The 22,250-nt window shown below is 52.3% G+C and overlaps 5 protein-coding genes across 5 annotated transcripts; 2 read left to right on the top strand and 3 right to left on the bottom strand.

Moving 5' to 3' along the window:
• Window positions 1–261: 261 nt before the first annotated feature.
• On the bottom strand, window positions 262–721 carry UCRPA7_7859 (putative peptidyl-trna hydrolase domain-containing protein; the record flags this gene model as incomplete). The annotated part of the gene is made up of 2 exons (XM_007920381.1): window positions 262–615; window positions 689–721. 2 exons carry the CDS (start codon window positions 719–721, stop codon window positions 262–264), a joined length of 387 nt encoding a protein of 128 aa, XP_007918572.1.
• Window positions 722–1,276: 555 nt separating this feature from the next.
• On the top strand, window positions 1,277–1,716 carry UCRPA7_7858 (hypothetical protein; the record flags this gene model as incomplete). Its single annotated transcript, XM_007920380.1, has 2 exons — window positions 1,277–1,391; window positions 1,478–1,716. The coding sequence occupies 2 exons, from the start codon at window positions 1,277–1,279 to the stop codon at window positions 1,714–1,716; spliced, it is 354 nt and encodes a 117-aa protein (XP_007918571.1).
• Window positions 1,717–2,021: 305 nt separating this feature from the next.
• On the bottom strand, window positions 2,022–3,022 carry UCRPA7_7857 (putative wd domain-containing protein; the record flags this gene model as incomplete). Its single annotated transcript, XM_007920379.1, has 2 exons — window positions 2,022–2,154; window positions 2,211–3,022. 2 exons carry the CDS (start codon window positions 3,020–3,022, stop codon window positions 2,022–2,024), a joined length of 945 nt encoding a protein of 314 aa, XP_007918570.1.
• A 1,934-nt stretch (window positions 3,023–4,956) lies between these two features.
• Window positions 4,957–5,538, top strand: UCRPA7_7856 (putative ubiquitin related modifier 1 protein; the record flags this gene model as incomplete). The annotated part of the gene is made up of 3 exons (XM_007920378.1): window positions 4,957–5,027; window positions 5,147–5,311; window positions 5,421–5,538. The coding sequence occupies 3 exons, from the start codon at window positions 4,957–4,959 to the stop codon at window positions 5,536–5,538; spliced, it is 354 nt and encodes a 117-aa protein (XP_007918569.1).
• Window positions 5,539–8,332: 2,794 nt separating this feature from the next.
• On the bottom strand, window positions 8,333–9,732 carry UCRPA7_7855 (putative c2h2 transcription factor protein; the record flags this gene model as incomplete). The annotated part of the gene is made up of 4 exons (XM_007920377.1): window positions 8,333–8,839; window positions 8,934–8,999; window positions 9,264–9,383; window positions 9,433–9,732. The coding sequence occupies 4 exons, from the start codon at window positions 9,730–9,732 to the stop codon at window positions 8,333–8,335; spliced, it is 993 nt and encodes a 330-aa protein (XP_007918568.1).
• Between the last annotated feature and the right edge of the window lie 12,518 nt (window positions 9,733–22,250).

Raw genomic sequence — 22,250 nt, 5'->3', positions numbered from 1 at the left:
GGGAAATATGATGGCCTTTGTCTTCTTGTAGGTGCGCGCAGGGGGGGTGGACAAGTACAATTGAGGTTGATCATCCAAGTTCACTTTTTGTTTTCACCGTCTAAATCATGAGGATGAGTAGCCTTTTTCGTAGTGGTTGCTACGTGAGAGTTGTCTAGAGTCAAGTCAGTTAAACGGAGAGGTTACCATCTGCATTATATATGTGACTACTGTGACTCGTTGCGTTTGTCGCAATCATTGTCGATTGGCCAGGTATTAAAGCTACTTCTTCAAGCCAGCCTTGTGCTCTGTGCCGACTCCGTGCTCTATGTCACCTTCAGGGGTCTCTAGCAGTTCCTCTGCTTGGACTCCTCCTTCAGGTCCATCTTCGTCGCCGTCCTCTCCAAGCTGACGATGCTTTCGTCTGCTCTTCTTAGTCGCGCTAGCCTTTCTCCTCGACTTGATGCGGGCAATAACGGCAGACCGACTGTTCTCGCCATTCTGCAAGTCATCGAGCTTGTCGGCCAGATGTTGCCTGGCAAGTTTGCGGTTCTGATCGCGGGATCTCGTTTCCTGGCACTTGACGACAATACCCGTGGGAATGTGCTTTAGCTGGACGGCCGAATTGGTCTTATTCTGTGATTTACTGATGTCAGAACATGCTCGAGAAGAGAAGGATCATTTGGCTAGGTGCATACAATCTTCTGACCTCCCGGACCGCTGCCTTTAAGAAAGGACTCATGGATTTCCGAGTCCGGGGGAGGCTTTGGCCGGGGCGGGTACTGAACCTTCCGCGCTACTGCGGTGCCGGTGAATGGTGCAACACCGGGGAGCGCGACTGCGACGATGGGCCGGCGGAGAAGGCTATGAGCGCTTCGTGATGCTATACCCAGTGTCCGCAGCATAGCTCAGTAACCATCGCCATACTTTCTGGGCGGAACAGCGAAAGTTGGTCAATCTTGACTAGGATTAGGTCCTTTGTCCAAGTGGGAAGATGTCGCGACTCGCCTAATCGATAAATGGGCGGTCATCCTGGCGCGGCACGGCAGTGGGGATTGACCAATGGGAAGTAGCGGAAGACTTGATTTACAGGGGCCGTCCTTAATTTCCATCTTCAACATCAACTCCTTTCCAACGCCACTTCTTCGACTTCAAACAACAGCATCGCTACACTTGCGTCTTAAAATCAAGAGAATCGCAACCTGGCACTATACAGCGTGCCACGTATTCTGTGTCTAGCGTCCTTCTGAAGTGCCTCTACACACCGCTTCACTACTCACTATCGCGCCGTATCAGGATGGCTTCTACTTCGCCCTTTGAGAGGTTCAGCAAATGGCTGAAGCTCAAGATCTACCAGACCGAACTCAACTTCTCAGTGTACATGTACACACCGTGGGAGAAATTCGTATTCTGTATGTTGAGATCCTAGTACCGGTGGCCCGACACAGACATAACCACCACAGTGTCCCGGTCTTCAACACTAACAAATCATCTCCAGGGTCAATCACTTTCCTCCTCTTCAGCCTGACGACGATTGCGGCGATCCTCTACCTTCCGCAACACATTATCTTCATTGTCACACGCGCGTGGTTCTACATCAACGGGGAGAATGTCGACGTTGTCGAGGTCGCCAAAGAGGCGGTCGAGACGCTCGTCCACCACCATGGAAGCGTGAGCTCGTCAACAGCCGTTGCTGCGGCGAAGGAGACTGTGGCGGGCGTTCTGCGAGAGCTATGAGGTGGGCCTAGATCAATGTTTGTGTTTAGGTAGCAGAGCACCAAGGGCATCTATGGATGAACCTCTGTGAGAGCAAGACGTATGGGAGCAATGCCTCTGAGGATGATGGTATATGTCACTTAATATGCATGGCGGAGTCTCTCGACTGGGTTTGACACTGGCGTTGTAAGGATAATGCAGCACCTGGATAGGTTGCGCAGATAGAATGCCTCCGAGAGGGTACTTAGTAATTCTAATTGTAGCTCGCATCGAGCTTTCAGAAACGTCTGGTCTTTTGCGACCGTAGCCCGTTGAATTTGGACTATCTATAGCCCCTTGATCTGGTATATCCTGAGCGAGCCATCTTCTCCAGCTATAGCTAAGGCGCTCTCTCCGTAATCGCCATCGGTGGTTACTGGCCTCCAGGCCAGTTGCAAAACGGCTTTCGGGAGGGCGAGTCTTTTTACATTAAACGTCAGAAAAGCTAGTCGAAGCTTTGGGGTGAGGGTACTTACTCGGTTTTGATGGAGACTGTTGCTTCTAGGGACAAATCAGTCTGCTTCAGTATGCAGATTGAGATCTTTCCGGCTTCGGTTCCTAGAGCAAGTACCAACTTGTCTGTCTTGGTACTCTGTTGTAGGAAGTCTACTGCCGTAACTGGGTGTTGCTCTTTGATTGTGGTTGCCAGAGAAAACTTCGATCCCTCTTGGCCGTCTTTTCTCGCCCATATCTTCACCTGCTTGTCTCGACCGGCAGTTGCAAACGCCCTCTGTTCTTCGCCTGGAGCCCAGGCAGCATCGAGAATCATTCTCGAGTGGCCCTTGGGATCCGCCTGTGCTAAGTCGTACTTTTTCGCATCTCCGGCATCTCTCTCGAATACAACCCACTGTCGATCTCGGCCAACACTAAGCAAGTACTGGTCGTCAGAAGAGAAGCGAAGCCGTGTGGTGGTTAGGGAATGGGCCGTCAGGGGTGGTCTGATCTCCGTCCATCGCTCGGTTTCGAAGAGTCGGATAACGGCGTGATTGATTGAGCTGGCTTTGCATGCACTAGCAATCAACTTACCATCATGGCTGACTGCTAGACACGATATCTCGTAGCCATGGCCGTATAACTTCTCAATTTCAGGCCATAGCGTGTCTCGTGAAAGGCTGTCCTCGAAGGGAGGGTGATCCATATCAAGGGCTGACTTGCGGACAACCGTGGCCGGGTCAACTGCATTGTGGTCCTTCTCAGGGTTCACGGGTGCCATGTCTTGGTCATCGTCGACGGCGTCAACGGCCTTGTTTGAAAGACCTAGAACGGGCATGTTGGCAGCGTCAGGCATAGCTTCAATCTGAGTCTGAGCATCGCTCCCAATCCCACCTAAGCGGTTGAGCAAGTTAGCCACGGTCTTAGGCTCGCCGAACACACGCATGAGTTTCTCATCTGCGCCGGACACGAACTGTGACGCCCCGAGTGAGTCTATACAGTTCAGGTCATAGCCGTGGATCTGCGGCCGAGACATCTCATGCCACGTTGACGTGGCTTTCCACTGTGCGTGCAACCTCGTGGTTTGGTCGGAGCTCGTCGAGAGGAGATAGTCTCCATTCCTCGACCATGACACACCAGTAACTGCCCTGACATGTCCTGTGACTCCCAATCCTTGGACCCATCGACCTTCTGCTGTGTCGTAATCCCATCGCCTCCAGCTTCCTGTCCGTCCTAGTGTGACAAGACTTGTTCCGTTTGGCGACCATAGACCCGTCCAAAAGCCGCCTATGCTACCCGTGGCAGTCGTTGCACCCTTCTCTCTGCTGATTTCACCTAGTCTTGCGCTTGTTATCCAGATCCCTGACGTTGGTTCGGCTTCCCATATTGCAAGGGAGTTGTCTGCGGACGTAGACATGAGCTGAAGCTTGCCTTCTGCGCCAAAATGCCATTTAGCGCTGTAGATCCAGTCTTCGTGGCCAAAGAGGAGCGCCTCAAATGTAATAGAGTAATGTACCTCGCCCACCTTCATGCGGTATGCTTTATTTGAGGGTGATTTTCCGGGTAAGTATGCGCCCAAGGATGGGTCCGAGGCAGTCGCTGCTTGTGCAGGCAACTCAGTCCCTCTATGTATCCTCCATAATCTGACGTACTTGTCCTGGCTGGCTGAGGCCAGCAGAAGATCGCTATCTGGACTGTGCTTCTCTCGGGTGAAGTCAAGTGAGCGTATCCATGCCTCGTGACCGGAAAGCGTTGCTTGAAGCTTGAACTCGATCTTCTCATCCCGAGCCGGGGCGGTGAAGATTTGAACGATGTCTTTTGTGCCACCAGATGCTAACATGTAGCCCTCTCCTTCGCCGAGGAGGCACAGTGCTAGGGTGAGAGGGAAATACTTTGGCGTGGTTATAATTGACTGAAGCAAGCGCATTGCCTCGCCGTCGAATGACCACACCTTGATGCTCGCATCCGCCGCCCCTGAGGCAACCAAACATCTACCATTCTCCAGCCCTAATACTGCTATGCAGTTGATTGGTGCGGCGTGCTCTTGTACCGTCTGGACACAAGTTGCGGTATCAGCCTGCGGACTCAGCATCCACAGCTTAAGGCACTGATCATCGCCGCCAGTGACCAGAAATGATGACTCGTCATCTTGCTGTCTGGGTATAAACTTCACAGCCTTGACGACATTTTGATGTCCGCTGAGTAGTCCTATGATACCCTTTGGAGTAGAGTTCTAAAACACAGGTCAGCACCCACGGCCGAGACTGGAATGTATATTGCAAAGATTCGATAGTTCTTACATCAGGTCGCCAAAGGGCAATGTTGGTGTCGGCACCGAAAGCGACCACCCCGTCAGTGCTCCAGTCAGCCACAGCCGTCTGCCGGTTGGCACCGATGGAAAGGTATTCAGTTTCTACCTTGGCATCTTCCATGTTATGGTCACCTGCCGGAAAGGTGCATTCTTGCGCTGTTAATTTAATGGAGTTATTCCAACCTTCAAGTCTTATTGATCGATGAGCAACTCGATTTTAGGTGATTTCTGATTGGTCAAAAGGTTCCAAAGTGGAAGTTTTCTCGAAGTCGAGATTCTGCCTAAGAATTTTCCACCTGCCGCTACACGTGATGACCTCGCACTGTACGGGCATCTTAGTCTTGTTCCGTGTCTAATTGTTTCTAAATTCGACGTCCACCAGCCTCTAGTCGCCTGTTACTGCATTTCGTTACTCTTCGAAGGCAAGACTGTTGACCTCTGAGAAAAGCTTAACTTTGGGCAGCATATAACTTCTCAAGATGGCAACGAACAATGACAATGGGCAGGTGCCTCTAGATACACCAAAATTGCCCATTGTGGTCGAGTTCTCGTGAGTCTCCCCACCACCATATGGTGTCTCCTCCCCTCACCCGCTCCCTCTTATTTTCACGAGTGAAGAGTACGTCTCTCCCAAAGAACTCGAAATAGTGCTAACTTTCTCTAACTAAGGGGTGGGCTTGAGATGCTTTTCTCTGATAAGCGAAAACACTCAATCGGAATACCGGCAACCAAAGCAGATGGCACGCCGGTGGATATCGCCTATCTGATCGACTATCTTTGCCAATATACCATTACGGATAAGAGAAAAGAGCTTTTCGTTCTTGATAAGCATCTGTAAGTGTTATCTTGTGGAAAGCATTATCACAGCCCACCACAGCGACTCTAATAATTACACTCCCTCGGAGATATATTGTTGCATGCGAGGCTAACACCTGTCGTCCAGACGTCCTGGTATCCTTGTCCTTATCAACGATGCGGACTGGGAACTTGAGGGCGAGGAGTCGTACGAGATCCAGAGCGGTGACAACATACTCTTTGTCTCAACACTACATGGGGGCTAGCTTATCAGCTAGGTCCTTGCGTTACCCTACCCTAACCATTCAACGGCTTTGCAGCCTCCTCTTCCTCGGGTTCTTTCAGCAGAGCGAAAGTCACTCGTATAGCTAGGCAGGGCGATGTTGATGCTTCGTCCTCAGCGTGACAAGCATCGTGCATCCCGCGGAGCACGGCATGCGCTTTCCAAGTTTCCTACCTTTCTAAGATCCCATGATTACGATGTCCGGAAGTCTCTGAGACCGCCACATGGCGCGGTACGTATCTTTGGCATCAACGGCAAGCATTGACTTCCCCATTACAACTTCACCCACATGTCATAAACCGGTGTGTCTGTACGTGTGAGCGTGTGTGCGCCTTGGCCTGCCTGAGTCGTGGCGGGATGCGCTGGCCAGCTTGTCAGGCATGCGGGCTTACCCCATATTATCCGCATGGTCTTTATCTTGGTCATTCTTTCTCTAGCATCTGTGTGTCAGCCCGGGGATCCTTGCCGTCAACTCAACAGTCCATCTGGAGATGGGCGATCCGACCAGGTGGCCTGCATGTTCTGGCGAGTCTGGTTAGCACTCCACGCAACGCAGTGCAGTGCAGCGCATCGATGGGCTGGCCTTTTGTCCGATGCGAGCTGCATCTAGCGGTGGAAGGGCAATACTTTGCAGTACAGCACGGCGGTGAAAACGTGCAGGAGACCTTGAAAGGATGTGCCCGTCGTCATCTGGTCGATCAATACAAAAGTACCCAGGCCTAACGTGGGGCGGTGAGCGAGGGTAAAGGGGGGGTACGGTACGGTCCTGCAGCTTCACAGCTGCGATTCCAACCCAGCGAGCATGGTTGCATGCGGCATCTCGTCCCCGTTGTGTGTGGCCGCGAACAAGAGGTCTGTGGCCAGGCAAGGCTCTTGGGCGGCCCCTGCCGACGCCCACGTGAGGCAATCGCTGCAATTGGCTGGCCATCTCGAGCGAATTGAGCGCAGGCAGGCGATGAGCGCTGTGGCCAGTGGGAGAAGTAGTGCGGGATTTCTCGATACGTACCTTCAGGGGGGTGGGCAAACGCAAAAAGCTTTGTACAGATCCTTGGCATTATCAAAAAATGTACCCCCAACTTCCCCCCATGTGCGTGTCGCTGCTCGCTGCTCTCGAGTTCACGTCTCCCAATGCCTCCATCCCTCCTCCAAAGTGCGGCTAGGTGGCACATAGTCGCCGCGCACACCGAGTGCTAATCTGCTCGGGTACGCCTTTTGACCGGTTTCAGCCAGGGCCTGAAGTTTGGCCTCGCCTGGGCCTATGAGGTATTTCTGACAATATTCCCGGCCCCTACCCGCGCATCCCATCAAGTGACCTCCAGGGTTGCAAGCAGCTGCTTGATAAGGCTACTGGGCCTGTTTCAATGGCATCGCCTGCTGGGCCGCCGCGGCCTGCGTTTGGGCACAGCCGCGTATGGGGGAACGCGGTGCATGCCGACTTCCAATTTGGTCGAGCGGGTCAAGGGGGAAGCAGGTACAAGTCACGAAAATGGGATCTCGGCGTCCGCGAAGCATGGCAAGACAATGACGTTTGATTATCAAGGCCTAAGAGAGAGAGAGAAAATAACGCTGGGGAAAAGTAACTACTACCTAGCCAAATGGGAACCCTTTGGGGCGTCATCTAGAAATGCTGCCCGATCATGCTCGCTAAATCCCGTCCTTCAGATGCATTGTTCCAACTCCGGTGCGCAAGATGCTGTTCGAGGGACTAGTATCCCTGAAGAATGCAATCCAGTTCAATCCTCTGCCTCCCAGTATGTATTCATCACCCTGATGATGTCGCCCCAGTATGCTCCCCTGCGACTCCCGCGACTTCGCCTGCCTCCGGGCTCGCTCCATATCAAATCAAAACACTTTTTTTCTCCCTCAAGCAAGTACAACAGAACCGCCACCCTCTCTTGCGAATACAAGCCAGATAGGGAGGCACCGCCGAGACTAGGTCGAAACAGTAGTCCAGATTTGCCGCCCAAAGCTCTTCGCCTCTCCTTTTTGGTGTTGGTCCGCGCGTCCTCCCAAAGCGAACGTGAAAAGGGGGGATAAGTATATCTTATAAATCATAAAACGTAAAAAAAGACGTGATTAAGAAAGCCAAAACATGAAACAAGCAGTAGTGACCGGCGTGCTTTTGAAGGGCACTAGACAGCACAATACACAAAATTGTAAAGAGCTCTCAAAGATCGATGCCGTCCAGGCTTGATTGGTATATAACCTTTTTTTGGCAAATGAAACACATAGGGGGATATAGATATCGTGAGGAGTAAAGTAGGAGACGAGAAAAAGCACCACAACGGTAGAAGAGTGTTCAGACAGCCAATCCCAGAAAAACAATAGACCAGCCACCACCTGGTAGCAGTCCTTTCGCTTGGTCATGATACCATTCCAATAAATGCAGCGACACGTAACCGCCCCGGTCAGATCTAGTATCCGACACATGCAGTGAGTCCGTAGACGATACTGCTTAAAACTTTTCGATGTTGAAATCGACACGATTTCCACTCCCATGAATATTGTAGTCACCACCTTGCCCCTTTTTTCGTTAATCATATATCAGGCAAAATATCCAAAGGAAGTGGGTATCATCCCTGGAAGGATGACAGGGCGTGTCGTTTCCCTTGCCGTCCACCAGTTATTCATCAGCTCTATAAGTCGTTGATTCAAAAATAAAAATAAAAAAGTCGCTCATTCCCCTTTCTGGATAGCAGGAGGTTATAAACAATGTAGAAGACCATGTCTTCTGCTCAGTCGTCGTATTCTGTTGTTCTGTTTGTCATATCTGACCATTAGTACATCCGGTCGTTGAAGCCAAGATCCGGACGGCCATGGTCTTCATCGTACATCGTTCCACTCATGGTCGAAGCGGTGCCACTGCCGTTGATGCTGTCTGTATCATCATACATCTCGTAGCCGTGAGCATCACGGTGTGCAGGCAAACCATCGGGCCCAACCATGATGTTGAGTCCTGGGGCTCCTCGGCTCATGCTGTAAGCAGCGGGGTGGCTCAGACCATGATGGTGCGTTGGAGGAGGCATTTGGGCGTGGTGGTGTTGCTGCACTGGATATTGGGGAGAAATCCCGCTGTTGGGGATAACGGGTGAAATTCGTGCAACAGGGCCGACGTTCCTGTTCTTGCCGCGACCCTTGATTCCCTTGTTGCTGTTCTTGTAGAGATCCGCAAAGTATTGCCAGAGTTCTTGATCGGCCTTGCTCAAATTCTCGGGATTTTCCATAGTAGCAAATTTAGCTGCAAGTTTCTTGACAGTGGACTCATGGAACTTGTTTTGGTGTTGCTGCCAAAGCATTAATCAAGAGTCCCTTTGAATTCGGTTGTAGTTGTACGAATAGTGGTCATGATAGACAAAGTCCAAAGCTTATCAAACTTACCTTGAGATTGCCTCGTTGAGTGAAACGCTTGTAGCAGTTGTCAAGAATGCAGCAGAATGGCTTCGTCTGCGAGTGTGTGTGGAGATGTGCCCTCACATTCCCTCGTTGTGCGAACTTTTTGCCACATTCAGGGCATGGGTATGGCTTGTGACCTGTATGACGATTCTCATGGGTCTATCCAAGGTCAGAAATCGTGTGTCAACAATAGAGCTCCGTGGTAGACTCCTTTACCTTCAAATTGCCATGTTGGGTGAACTTGGAGTTGCAGCCAGGATACTTGCATATCTAACCAGATCAGCGTGAGGCTAATTCAAAAGAAGGTCTACTTACATATGGCTTTTCACCAGTATGTGTACGCCAATGAATGTCAAGATGAGTCTTCTGGTCCGCGCTGTAACCGCAGTCGTCGAAGTCACACCGATAACGCTTTTGGCCCTGCTTTCCATCCTGCTGTAGTGGTGTTAGTTGATGATACAAAGCAGATGTGCAATAGTCGTACCTGGGACATCTCGTTGTCTGACTGAGGAGACGGGGTCCTCTCAGTTCTGGCATGATCATCTTGCTCTTTCTTGGCCTGGATCGCCTTCATAAGAATATCAATGTCAGTGGAGAAGGTCGCTTCGTTGGGGCTCTTGACGGAGACGTTGGCTTTGACGGTCTTAGGCGTCGTGATGGAGTTGTTGCGACTCTTGACTGCAGATATAGGCTCGCTCTTAAGAGATGGGCTTCGGCTCTGCTCATGAGTAGGACAGTCTCTGGGGTAGGCCAGACCGCGATCCAGCTCGGGAGCAGAAGGCATCACGCGAGGTGTTGGCCTGTCTGAGAACTGCTGTTTGAATGAAGGGGCAACAGCAGGTGAAGATGGTGCGTAATTCCCGTATCCAAACGCTGGCTGCGGGTCGTATGAAGGAGCAGCCATCGTTGTCATAGGGGCAGCACTATAGGCATTTCCCATCACATATTGAGGAGATCCCATGACAGGACGCTGAAGAGGACCAGAGTTCAGAGACCGAGAATCGTACTGCATCATCCCGGAGGTATCCATCAGAATATAGTCAGAGCTCGGATGGTGCTGTGACCAGCGGCCCCAGTTAGGGGTCGCTGGTGGTTGAGCAGTGAGAGCCAGGTTTGCGGTATTCGGCAGTCTTGCTCCGTGAGCAAGACTGTTCTCGTCTATAAGTCGTTGTGTCGTAGGAGTGCTGGCGGGAACGATTCCCGCGCCGAAGGTGTATTAACTTTGGTGTTTCGTGCTTCAACGACCTAGATGGTTTATGGTCCGCTGCACAAACAAGGAGAAAGGAGGAGGATGAGTGAGCAGTAATATAGTATAGTAAAGCAAAAGTCCGCCGGTATATAAAAGAAAAGGGAGGAGGTAAAGAAGAGTAGTGTTTGTTATGCAGTCAGGTTGGACATATATGTTTGGCTGTGTGTTCGACTAATAGACGAGTTGAAGAGCAGGTAGGACGAGATCTAGGACGGGATATGGGACGTATATCAATACTTGGAGCTGGCAGACAGGCGAGACGTGCGTTCAGGGTTCAAATCTAGTCTAGCTACATCCGCCAACTTGGGAAGCCATGCAGCTTGGGAGATCTTGTTCGTTCATGGGCTTTCGACGAGGGTGATAGCACTTCATCCACAATGGCTGCCGCAGTCTAGGGTAGGTAGGTAGGTACCTAGTGGCTCTTGGGCGTAGGTACATGCGGATACGGGCTTGTTTTCTCATCTCAACCCCCACCAGCCAACTTCCAGCTAACTCGCAAGACAAGACCGGGGGGTTCCTACCTGGCTGCTGGGCGGGAGGGGGGAGGGTATGTTAGGAGAGGGGTGTGTGGGACCCCCGGCGCCTCTCAGAGCTGAGCTTGTATGAGGCGAGGACGAGGGCTTCATTCAGGCTGGCCAGGGTAGGACGAGTGACATATCAGACAGCCCACCCGGCAAGCCCCTTTCAAGTTATGACGAGCAGACCAGATGAGACACGGAGAAGAGGGGGGAATAGTATCCTATGCAGCAGGTTGGCAGGTTGGCAGCCCCAGGAAAGACCCGATCCTCTAGGCAGTGGGTATGCTCATCAGAAAGACTGAGAAACGCGAGATTATTCCCGAGCAGAGCCAGAAGCAGCCCCCAGCTCTTTGTCGACTGAGCCATTTTCATGGTCCAAAGATCGGGTGCGTGCTGCCCAGCGCCTAGATCACGGTGAGCGTCGTTTTCCAGGACCATTGAGCATTAGCATCGTCGTGTTCTCTTGCGATCCCCGAGCAGGCCAGGGCAGGTCCTACTTGCGTGTAGGTCTTGCTAAGTCTTCATTCGCGTATCAGTCAGGTGCCGGAGAGTTCCTCTCCCAGCACGGCGGTCTCCCCTTGTACGGATCGCCGTGCACTGTCGAGTCCAGACCTAGCGAAGACCTGGCAGGCCCCATTGCCGCTGAGACGTCAACGGGCTTCCCGCACATTCGAGGCCGAGTAGACAGTGGCAGATGGAGCATTTCAGAGAGGTGTGGCAGTTGAACGGGAGAACGACAAGGGTTTTAGGGCATGGGCGGCTTGACGCTAGTGCAAGCAGAGGAGCTTGACAAGACAAGAGAAGGCTTGCGAAGTGGAGGCAGGCTGGCAGGCTGGCAGGCTCGGGCAGGGTGTGTGGGATACTTTTTGTTGCCCTTGTACCCAGGTAAATGTATATATCTAGGTACATGTGGTACACCCACGGAAGTGCAGCCATTTCCCGACAGGAGGGGTGCCGAAGCCAGGGGCTCCCTGCTGGTCCCGGGGTTGTGTCGTGGCTGCTGGATTGGGATTTGGGACGTGCCCGGCGGCATTGGCACTGCACTTTGCTGCCGGGTTGCCTTAGGTGTTTTCTTCGGCACACCCCCCAGACGTCATTTTATCAGTCCGACTGTCCACTTGCACCCACACCCATTGCCCTCCCGTCCTGGCAGGAGCCATCACTGACCTGCTGTCCATTGGGTCACGCCTACCTCATGTGTCCCCAATCGCGAGATAATTACCTAGGAAGTCCTTTCCATTGCTTTAAGGTAGGTAGGCAGGTGCTACGTAGATGGGTCAGGCAGTTGCGACAGGCGAGCTCTCGTCTCTGTCCTAAGCAATACCTACATACCTACTTTAGCTATCTCACATAGGTTCTGACCTCACCATATCAATCTTTCTTACCTGACCAGGAAGAAGTGACGATTTCCCTGTCTCCTCAATCTCCCCGTCATTGTTGCCAACTCGTTGCAACGCCTCTCCGCCACGCCTCGCCCTGCCCAGCTCACAATTTCGTCGATGGCTCCTGGCCATCCAAGGCGAAATTGGCTCACTCCAGATGACTCGCCCCGTGCAGCATCACCCTTTAGTCATACCCAGCTCGACCTAGCAATTCAACATTTCCATCATTTTGCGGTCAGTGCGACAAACGCCTGGTAAGCAGCATGTCGAGCGATTTTGTCACTTCTCAAACGACCACGACAATGATGGACTCCTGCTCCCCTCCTCATACCCCTCCTATTGCCTCTGATCGGTGGGCTAGGTACGAGGACATGAGATCGTATGTCCCCATTTTCTTGCTGTGGAGCTGCTGGATGCAGCCCACCTCGATTCACAGCCCACTCTCAGGTGTCGTGGATCAGTACTTATCGCCGACCCTCCGCTCAAATGCAGGTCCCAAGTAGACGGTTTGACTCGTCTTCTCTATGATGAGGTCGCAAGCGACTTTGGCTCACAAGCATATCTCCTCTAAGCCATGGGCAAAGCCGTGGACACATTTCAAAGCCCCAGAGACCAACTAATCTACATCCCTAGTGGCAATCGTATATTGCCAGCATACTTCACATGACTACAACATCTGACTGCCAGACTACCACAGTAAATTTGCGATCTCGAAGTGATGACACCCAGTCAGAACTCTCACCCCCGCAGACTGGTCACTTCACTTGTAATTACTTCGCCAATTGTCATTCTCCTCGATGAAAAATTTGAGGATGTGACTTTGCCCGGATCCTAGCCGATATGGAGGCTCTGTTATGCTTCTTTAGCCAAAAAATCCCATTATACACACAATTGCACGCCATTTCTTTCAAAGGTATCTCGCATACCGTCGACACAAGCAGACTGGACAAGTGGGAGCAGCAACATGTCGCGCATGTGTCCGCGGCGTCTCTAGCTTGGACATGGAGGGGAACCGGGGATCCGGAGCTGGATGCCTAGTGAGAACTCTCCCGTCCAGCCAGTGTGCATCTGGAGCCTCTTACGGTGAGACACACAGGTTGCCACCACCAAATTCAATCACCCAGAGACTCTCCGGCGATTCAAATCTCTTGATGTGCCATTCGCAAACCGCACTGAAAAGATGTTTTGCGGGGACTGTCTTAGAAAATTGTTAGCTAACACGATCCGCCGGCCACAATCGTTTCGTCCCGTCCTGGACGCTATTCAAGTGTGGTGGAGTGAAGTACCAGGGGTCGCCCGATCTCTTTCCGCCAAGGCAGGGTTCATGGATTTGACGATTGGTTCAATCAAATCCAAGAACGCGCGGGTTGACCAGGAAGCCTCAATCCTGGCGCACCAAAGACAACGCACTATCTATAACACGGTCGCTTCAAGGTGCGCCTGGGCAACGGGATATTATACCGAACTCATGGTGGGATCACCTTGGCTCAACCACCAAATGCAAGTCTCTTCACATTGCCTGTATCCTCATCGGCCCCCATTCGTTCTTGGACCGCTGTCAAGCGACGGCCTGCTTTGGCACACATCCGCATTTCTCGAGTCCTAGGAATATTTGAATGCAACCTGATGTCATTTAATACTGAGCCAGTCAACTTTTAAAGGATTGCATCTAAGATAGTGCCGAAAGCTGGCTTCGTGGCTGGGGCTATCTCGCGGCCGTCATTGATCGTGTCCCGTCTCTCTACCGGCCGCAATGTCTTACACCAACATTGGCCGACATGATCCCCCGGGCGGCACAGCTAAGACCACACCGAACCCCTAGGCAAGGGGCACGACGTGCCTCGTTGCCATCATCTCTTGTCAATTAGGACAGAACAGCAGCGGGCTGGATGGTCGATATCCCAATATGACGTGCGTTCGTAGAGAACATATTTCTGGCTGAGGATTATTCAAGCCTCGACCCACTCAGAGCGGATAGCCACCTGACCTTGAACACATACTACCTATACCAGTACACTCGCTCTTAGGGTCCGGTCTCTCAAGACCCGGCAGCAAAACGTCTACCATGTTATGCATAGTACCTCAACCCGACTATGGCGGGGTAGCATGCGGCCGTACCACCGTCCGTCTTCGACAAGCCTCAATGATGGGTTTATCTCCAACTTCTCCTCTCCTATTATCAGAACCATCAAGCTAGATTGCTCGAATCGAAGGCATGATGATTGGAGACAGCGCAAGGTGGGGTATTCCTCTAAGGCTAGGGTACCTTGGCGGGCGAAAAACTCCTTGCCTTGGATTCACCACGATGTTCCCTGTGACGCGTGCCCCACAAAGCTGAGATCCCGCTGTCCCTGTTCAGGTCAGCCTAGATATCCGCCCGGCTCCTGATCCGCTCCGCTGGCTGGCTAGTGTTCACTCTCTGAATCCGAGGCCGGTGCAAAGATGAAGCCCGCAAAACGGGAAAGCCCGTGATTACTTCCCCAGATTGTATGCCGTGCGGGCTTCAAGGCGCAAACCAGACGAATAGCAACAAAGAAACAACCAGTCAGCCAGCCATATGTTCCCGGTCCAGGTTGGACACAACGGCGTCCCGAATGAGGCTTGTGCTGCTGCGATGCCAATCATCGTTTAGCACGCTTAAGTCAGATCTTCCCGGGCAAGGTGACATTCAACTCTCTGGTCTCCTTAACTCCGCAGACGAGATTTGATCGCAGCCAACAGTTGCTTGCGTCGTCGACACCCTTCACACTGCACGAGAGGTTGTTAACCAACAGCGATGCAGTTTCAGAAATTTTTGACTTGGGCGGGTCTTGCTTTACGAGGGTCTGCTGGTCAGTGAAGAAAGCGAAGTCATGAAGTGCATGGAACATGAGGCTACAATTGAGATGGGGACCGACATAAGAGCAATTACCTGATTTGTCGCCAATGATTATCCCGCATCGGTCTACTGCACTAGGAAAAGGCTTTCTGCTTCCGCCAACTCCCCTACCCTGTAAAATATTGGTTTCTGCGCACACACACACACACACACTGCACTTGCAGGGACACCAAGTCCAGTTCCAGTTTCCGGCTTCCAGCCGTGCCTCCGGATATGACCTGTCAACTTTCAGTAGGGGTCGGTTGTCTAGGAATCCTTAAACTATTAGGGATTCTGTTCATCTTAGCATCATCCCGATGATTATCGGACTTCTTACGACACTTCACTCTCAAGTGCTACTAAATCTTGTCCTCAAACATTGCTGCCTCTTCTCCTACCGACCGGGTAGAAGCCTAAGAAACGACTATCACACATGTTAATGCCGATGGCAACTGGCAGGTTACAGATACAGCCAGCCACTGCTGGAACAAGTCCAGAGACTGTTTCTTCAGGATTTGCTCAAATTGGTACAAATCGGCACATCACGCATTAGCCAGAAATCTCCATCATAATAGAGTAAGATGGCGTGTTTGACCTCCGAGTCGCATGCAATGGTGGCGCATCCTTTTTGGGGTGGTCAATTCCCACCACACTGGTACCTATGTGCTTACCCGGACGTCTGAGCGTCCTGTCGGTTGAGCATGACAGCTCATCTTGTGCAACAGGATTACGGGCATTATCACCACACAAGCTTGATCATGTCAAACCAGCCAGGCGGTGCACATTGCAGGTATGCAAAGAGCAGGTACGAGACAGTGCGAACCATTGCTCATTTTAGTACCGAACGGCTAGAATCTGTAACAACCATGCTCAGCACAAAATAAGGAGCTTCCTACTAAAACCAATGACTGCAAACTGTGAAGAGACACAACTTGTTATGTCCAGTACTGAATCGGCCAAGAAGGCAGCCGAACGGTCCAAGTTACACAGAACATCTTGCGATACCCAGATCTAGACTCTCACCATGCAAGCTAGGATCTCGCAGGGCTGTTTGTCTCTGCCTGCGTGAACTATGCGCAAGCCACGAGGGTAGCAAACGAGGGGTTCACGCCTTACCGGCAGATGGCTGGGCCTGCAAGCAGACATTTCTGCTATCTGTAGGTCCCTATGAAAAAGCAACTCGGTACCACCAGTCTGCCAATGCATACGTCGCGGGTGCAACCTGAGTTCGACAGCCACCAATGGATGGCGCACAGATGTCAAATCAACAGGCCAAGGACTGCGATTCAACGTGCCAACAAAACAGGTCTTGCGAGGTCCAGCACTTAACACGACACAGCATCGATGAACTGGCTGGCTGTCTGGGTGTTGCGCGTACCATGTATGCTGATATGGTCTGTCGTGTCAAAGCCACACCACAACAGTCTGGATAGCTGCGTCTCGCTGAACCTTACCCACGGGTCGGTTGGCGCAGATTGGGCGTTCTTTTCTCGCGAATGACAGCATGGCAGCTGTCCTCACGCCAAGGGGTCAGCGGATAAAATGATACCCCAGATGGCGCTAGCAGGAGATGCTAAGGACAAGCCGCCGCCTGCTGCTGCTCGATCAGGACTAGAGCACTGCAGGATAGCCCTTGTCGGCATCCCAAACCCTGGCGGTGGTCATTCCCAGTGCTTTGGTTGAAGGGCGATCCCCCGGTCCGCTCCATCTCATTGGGCACCATGGTGATTTGCAACCAGGAACATGCTTCGCACCACATGTACATGCCCCCAACTGCCCAGCCCGGGCGGGCAGCTACTACGCAGTACACCCGTAGGAAATTACTCTGACTGCTGTAGCAAGCAAGCAAGCATTACGACGTCCGCGAGTGAGGCAAAAACGGACTACCACCACCACCCACACCCTCATTTTGTTTGTTGAATAGCGAGAACGGCCAGCCATCCAAACGCGGCAGCCCAAGTCGAAACACGCCGCGCTATAATCAAGATCATCACCAGGGCAGTATATGCCATTGCAACTATGCAACCGGCTTGGACTTGTCGTTGAGGGAGCCATCCCGGCCTCGCTTATATTACTCCCCCGGATGAGGGCTATCCCGCTCCCGTCACCGAAGCAGGTATACATCACCAGCACGTGGCCGTTTGTCACTCTTTGCTTCTGCTACAAAGCGAGAGACAACCTATTGGCATTTTGAGAGTTTCCTGGCTGCCATGCCCATCAGCAGCTACCGGCCCGCATTCTGCATGCCGTCATCCAGTGGCCTCTTCGTTGTCCACCCACCATTTCCAAGTCTGCAATGCCGATAACACCACTATTCGGGCGGCCCTTGACGGCAACAGCGGTAACAAATCTGGCTATCGTCCCACCTTGCCGGGTAGCCGTCGACGATGTGTGATGGTCAGGTGTCTCCCAGAACAGTATAGGGAGAACCCTCTATTATAAAAGCAGCTGGTCATTGCAACACCATCTATTAGTAACAGAGGTCGGCGTGGGGGGTACAGGGCCTAACAACCTCGCTCGCCAGCCCAAGCTGATAGAGTCCACACAACCAATCACACCTTAATTTGTTTCCCATAGGTCTGCCCACCTGCCCCAGCGCTGTTTGACGGTGTCCTATTCATCCTTGCCAGTACAGCACATCAGTTTCCTTTTTCCATCGACCCAAGGATCTCACGACATGACGCCAATCTACCATAAACTCTATGTGCAAAATGTGTAGGCTCGCCACGCAGGCTATTTTCCCATGAATGGCTGATAATGCCTCATTCGCAAGGATGCGCGAATGCACAACGCAACGTCTTCTGCAGCGATGCAGAATCCGGTCAAGGTAATCGAAGACGGCCTCAAGGCTGAAGATGAACTATATTGACACTGTCTCTCCTTATGCCATACCGTCACGAGTCATGGCCTGCGGCCCCGGCCCGCATCGTACAAGCCGGCTCGGCGACGATCCGTCCCGCCGTCGAGAAGGAAAGCACCATGAGAGAGAGTTTAGGTTCGCCGACTGCTGGACCCAGCGCAGAGACAGCCGAATAGGGACCACTTGAAAAAGCCCGCCGCAAAACGGAACCTCGCGCGAAATTGATTGGGTGGTCGCAATCATACTGCCCGTATTCCCCTGCTTTCGTAGCGAAGCTAACAGCCAGAAGGGAACGAGCATAAGAGGAACCCATCTCGCAAAGCGATTGCAGTGGAGTATCCTGGACGGTGTCGTGGGGCAGGGTGCACTCCCGTGCCAGTAAAATATTCTCCGCGTCCTCCTAGCGCAGAGACCAGGTGCAAAAGGGCATCAAGATGGGCGATCCATAGACACTACAAAACAAGTGCGCTGAAAGACCTACACCGCAAAGCCTCAAGGCCAGTTTCACAAGGGCTTGACGCGCTGAAGCGCCTGTTACCGCACACCAAGATGCCCCCGATGACCCCCGTTCGCCGATTTCCCTCGAGAGAATTAGTATCATGTGCTTTCCTAGTGCCCTTGGCGGTATTACCCCGACAACTGTGGTACTAGACTTGAGGAGTATCGTAGCCAGATGGATTTTTTGGTCACCATATGTGCAAATTTCTGATGTCCTGGCTGCTAGACTAGTCTACAAGATCTCAGCCACACAATCTTCGGACCCGAGGGAAGAGGCTGGGAGAGCGAAAGCAAGAGCGAAAGCGTCCTGTAGCCCGAGGAAGCCCCTTTCAACCCCAGATCCCGGTGTTCGTTCTCTGCCGCATGAATCGAGCTCAGAAATGGTATTCTGTCATATTTCCCATGCGTGTTAGGTGCAGATCAGATACGCACTTTCATTTGCGAGGCGTCCGGTAATCGAACCTATCGCGAAGCAGGTGTGCCTCGCGAGGTGCCTCGTCACCCAAAATCCCTGGTCAAATCGATGCTTCGGATCAATGGACCTGCATTTCTGCATCATTCATTTCAAGACTACTGTATAGAGCGTCTGTCTCTCTAAAAACACATTACATCGGTGCGGTTCTATCAAACAGCCACATGCCCATTGCCGTGTGCTTGGGAGACAATCGTGGCGATGAGACACACGGCAATATGAAAGTCTAGAATGGCTAACTCGATGACAAGGGGAGTAAACTCTCCGGCTCAGCGCCTGTCCATATTGTGTATGCAAGCCAGGAACACTTTGTGAGGCAATCGAGCTGATGAAACGAAGGATGAGATTGCCAAACCTGCTCGACAGACTCTCGTCATCTATCATCTTTCCCTGGAGGCCTTAAACACCTTGCGGACCCCTTGCGTGTTGGGCCTTAAGTGTCATTGGGCACTTTCAGTAATCAAAGTGAATTGCAGCGCTAGACTCGCTTCTGAGAATCCCAAGCAAAAGATTCTCATGGTGTAGCATCCTTGAGAACCAGAGGTTTTCTGTCATATATCATATTTAGCCCTGTGTGCTCGTTCAGCTGCCCCTCCTCCTAATTCACAGGTGTGCCAGGGGTGCGAGGTCAGCACGACTGGAGGCCGGGCTCCACTGAGCTGGTCCTGTCAGATTAACTTCATACTACCACAGATCTATTGACCGGGGTCCTCGACGGCCGCTTCAGTGCCGACCTACACATCACTACAGCAGCTAGCAAAGTGAAGTAACCTCCAACGGCGATGGGCCCATGCCACGATCGACGGCAATCTGGCACACGACAGCCATGGTCCTATTTTGAGAGTCTCGAGATGAAACGTCCCTGCCTTCATTCGCTTAGATCTCATGTGCAGGTTGCCAGAGATCGCCGGAGTCATGAAGCCGACCTACCATCTCAATGCCATCTCCTGTGTCCTGGTGAGGGTAGACCCACGGTTTCTACGGATAACCACCACGGTCCCACATTGACGCAGATGTCTCTCCAGCCACAAAGGCAGGAAAGACATGAGAAGAGCCCAGCTTCAGCCGCAAGATGCATAGAATAAGCCTTCTCGTCTCCTGATTCTTGCTTTCCATCTTTGAGGGTTTGTCGAGACACATAAAAATGCTGGCAGTGATGAAGTAATGGTGGTCTATCGACACCGCTCTGAAGTGTGATGACCTGTGGCCTGAGAAAGGCCCAATCTGCATTTGGGGCTGCCCCTCAAGGAATACCGGAAGGATGCCCCGGACGAATGATGGTGGAGGATCGAGATCTAGCATCTGCAGGTAGGAGATATGTATGGGAAGGAATTTGAGGATGGCGTCGTGTACATGATGCCGAAACGAGGTACCTCTCTCTCGCTCCGTTTACTCCCCGCGGCCTCCGATTCATCGAGCCTTCAATGTGTACTGCATGTATGTCACCGTCGACGAAGATGAGCAAGTCGGCTGAGACAAGGAGGTCATCGACAAACAATTGAGTCGCGGGAAAGCAGAGCAGGTGACAGCCACCTGTGGGGGGAGGCCATTTTGCGATCACATCTCCTCAACCACGATGAAAGGGAGAGTGTAAGAGCAATGGCTCGTGTAAGCAGGCAGTGGCGTCAGCATCCAACCAGCTTCAGCAATGGGGCTGCCTCTTGGTGACCCAGGTGCCAGAGACGTCTGGCGCCGCAACCCCCTGACTTGGATGTCGATCACTGTCAATCCGCCCCTCTTGCTCACACCACACAGCTCGCTGCTCTCGGCGGTGTTTCTCATGTCTGCATTTGCGAGCCTCGGGGTCCGGTTCTCTCTTGTTCGACTCTGTATACTGCATGTAATTCCTACTACCTACCTAGGTAGGCCCGCTAGGTAGGTTTGCTGTGCCGTTTGGGTGTGAGGCACTATCTGCTCGTTCGGCCGAATGCCATATTTGCCCCCGCTACAAGCCCGCAAGCCCTCTCGTCACTTGTATTAGTCTGCCACTAACAATAGTCCGAATGGGCCCCAGGGGCTGGGCTGCGTCAGCAGCCATCATCATATCGCACTGCGCATGCTAATTGCCTTAGCGACATGTAAGTCATTCGAGTAGACTGCGGTTCCTGGGAGATCCGTACAGTAGCGAGTCTCTCCATCACGTTTGGCTTGCAGCTTTCGCAGCTTCGGGGAGCCGCCTCCAAGCCGCATCCCATAGTCTTAGTCTCCGGACATGATGGCCGTGATACATTCTATGCATAGTAGGTGAGCCTATTCGCACCCGCTCGCGCCTTGCCAAAAACCAAAAAAAAAAATCGATATCTGTTACCATCTTGAAACTTTAGCGGCCAGGCGGATATCCTTACTCCTCGGCTATGTCCGGCCAGTCCGCAAAGTCGTCCGGTGTTCGAGGCCGGTGGCTGGCAACCCGACTCATTGACACGCAGAAGTACGGAGACTAGGTCCTAATAGCCTGCCTGCCTTATGCTGCCCCCCAACCACTCCCGTACGCCCCTGGACCGCGGCGGCAGCAGAAGCGTGTGCCTCTTCTACGTTAGACCTCTGTTAGGATGCCCATAGTGTGTCGTTAATCGCGAAAACTCTGCCTCTCTGCGCCTGCTAGATGCAGCCCTATGTCTCACGGCTCCCGCAAGCTGTTCCCCTTCACGGCGATGTCTCCGCTCGTGCGCTGGTGCCCTCTGCAACGCAGCGACGTCAGTCTCGTGCATCATGCTACGATCGAACCCGAGTGCTCGGTACGGCCTTGCCTCGAATCGGTCCTGGTGTTGACGCTTATTCCTAAGTGGTGGCAAGGGAGGGGGGGGGGATGCGAAAATGGGATGTTACCTATCTGGATGGTAGGCCAGATCGGGAATTCTCCAAGTAGAGGAGAGAATACGATGGAAGAGCTTGCGCGTTTCGCAATCTGTAAGGGCTGGCTAGTAGTCTTCAGCGAGTCATTAGCCAGATGCCGGCCACAGGGGAGAGTCGCCGCATATTCGTGATGGGAGTGGTTGTAGGAGGCGAAAGGGGCCGAGTTTGGCTACAGTTTCGAACCGGTCTTCTTGCATCCTGTTGAGCATTCTCACTTCTGTAAAGAACGCTTGGTAAGTATTATAGGCGCGAATTAGTGATGTAAAGCCCCTCTAGATCCTTTGGCGTTGATTTTGATATCCAAAAGCTGGCGGGAGTGTTTGGTGTTGATGAGGTTTTGCATGAAACAACTCTCATGATGCATATCCATCCAGTTTTCAGAGTCAGTCAACCGTCACCACAGTTTATTTATTATCTGGCTGATAGAACTAGCATGCTAGATGGGAGTCATGAATAGATTCGAAAGTTCAACTACGAGCAGTTTCACCTCCTGGACAATGGCTGGTTAATTACTCAGCCTAGACTCCTTTCTTACCTCGCATTTTTCCAAGACGTAGAACTCTCTAGGACCACAGACTCATGTCAATAAAGGACTGTGTTTTGCATGACAAGA

Source organism: Phaeoacremonium minimum, assembly GCF_000392275.1.
Source record: "Phaeoacremonium minimum UCRPA7 unplaced genomic scaffold PA7_03_scaffold_558, whole genome shotgun sequence".
Lineage (NCBI taxonomy): Eukaryota > Fungi > Ascomycota > Sordariomycetes > Togniniales > Togniniaceae > Phaeoacremonium > Phaeoacremonium minimum.
This window is presented reverse-complemented; position numbering and strand designations above follow the sequence as displayed.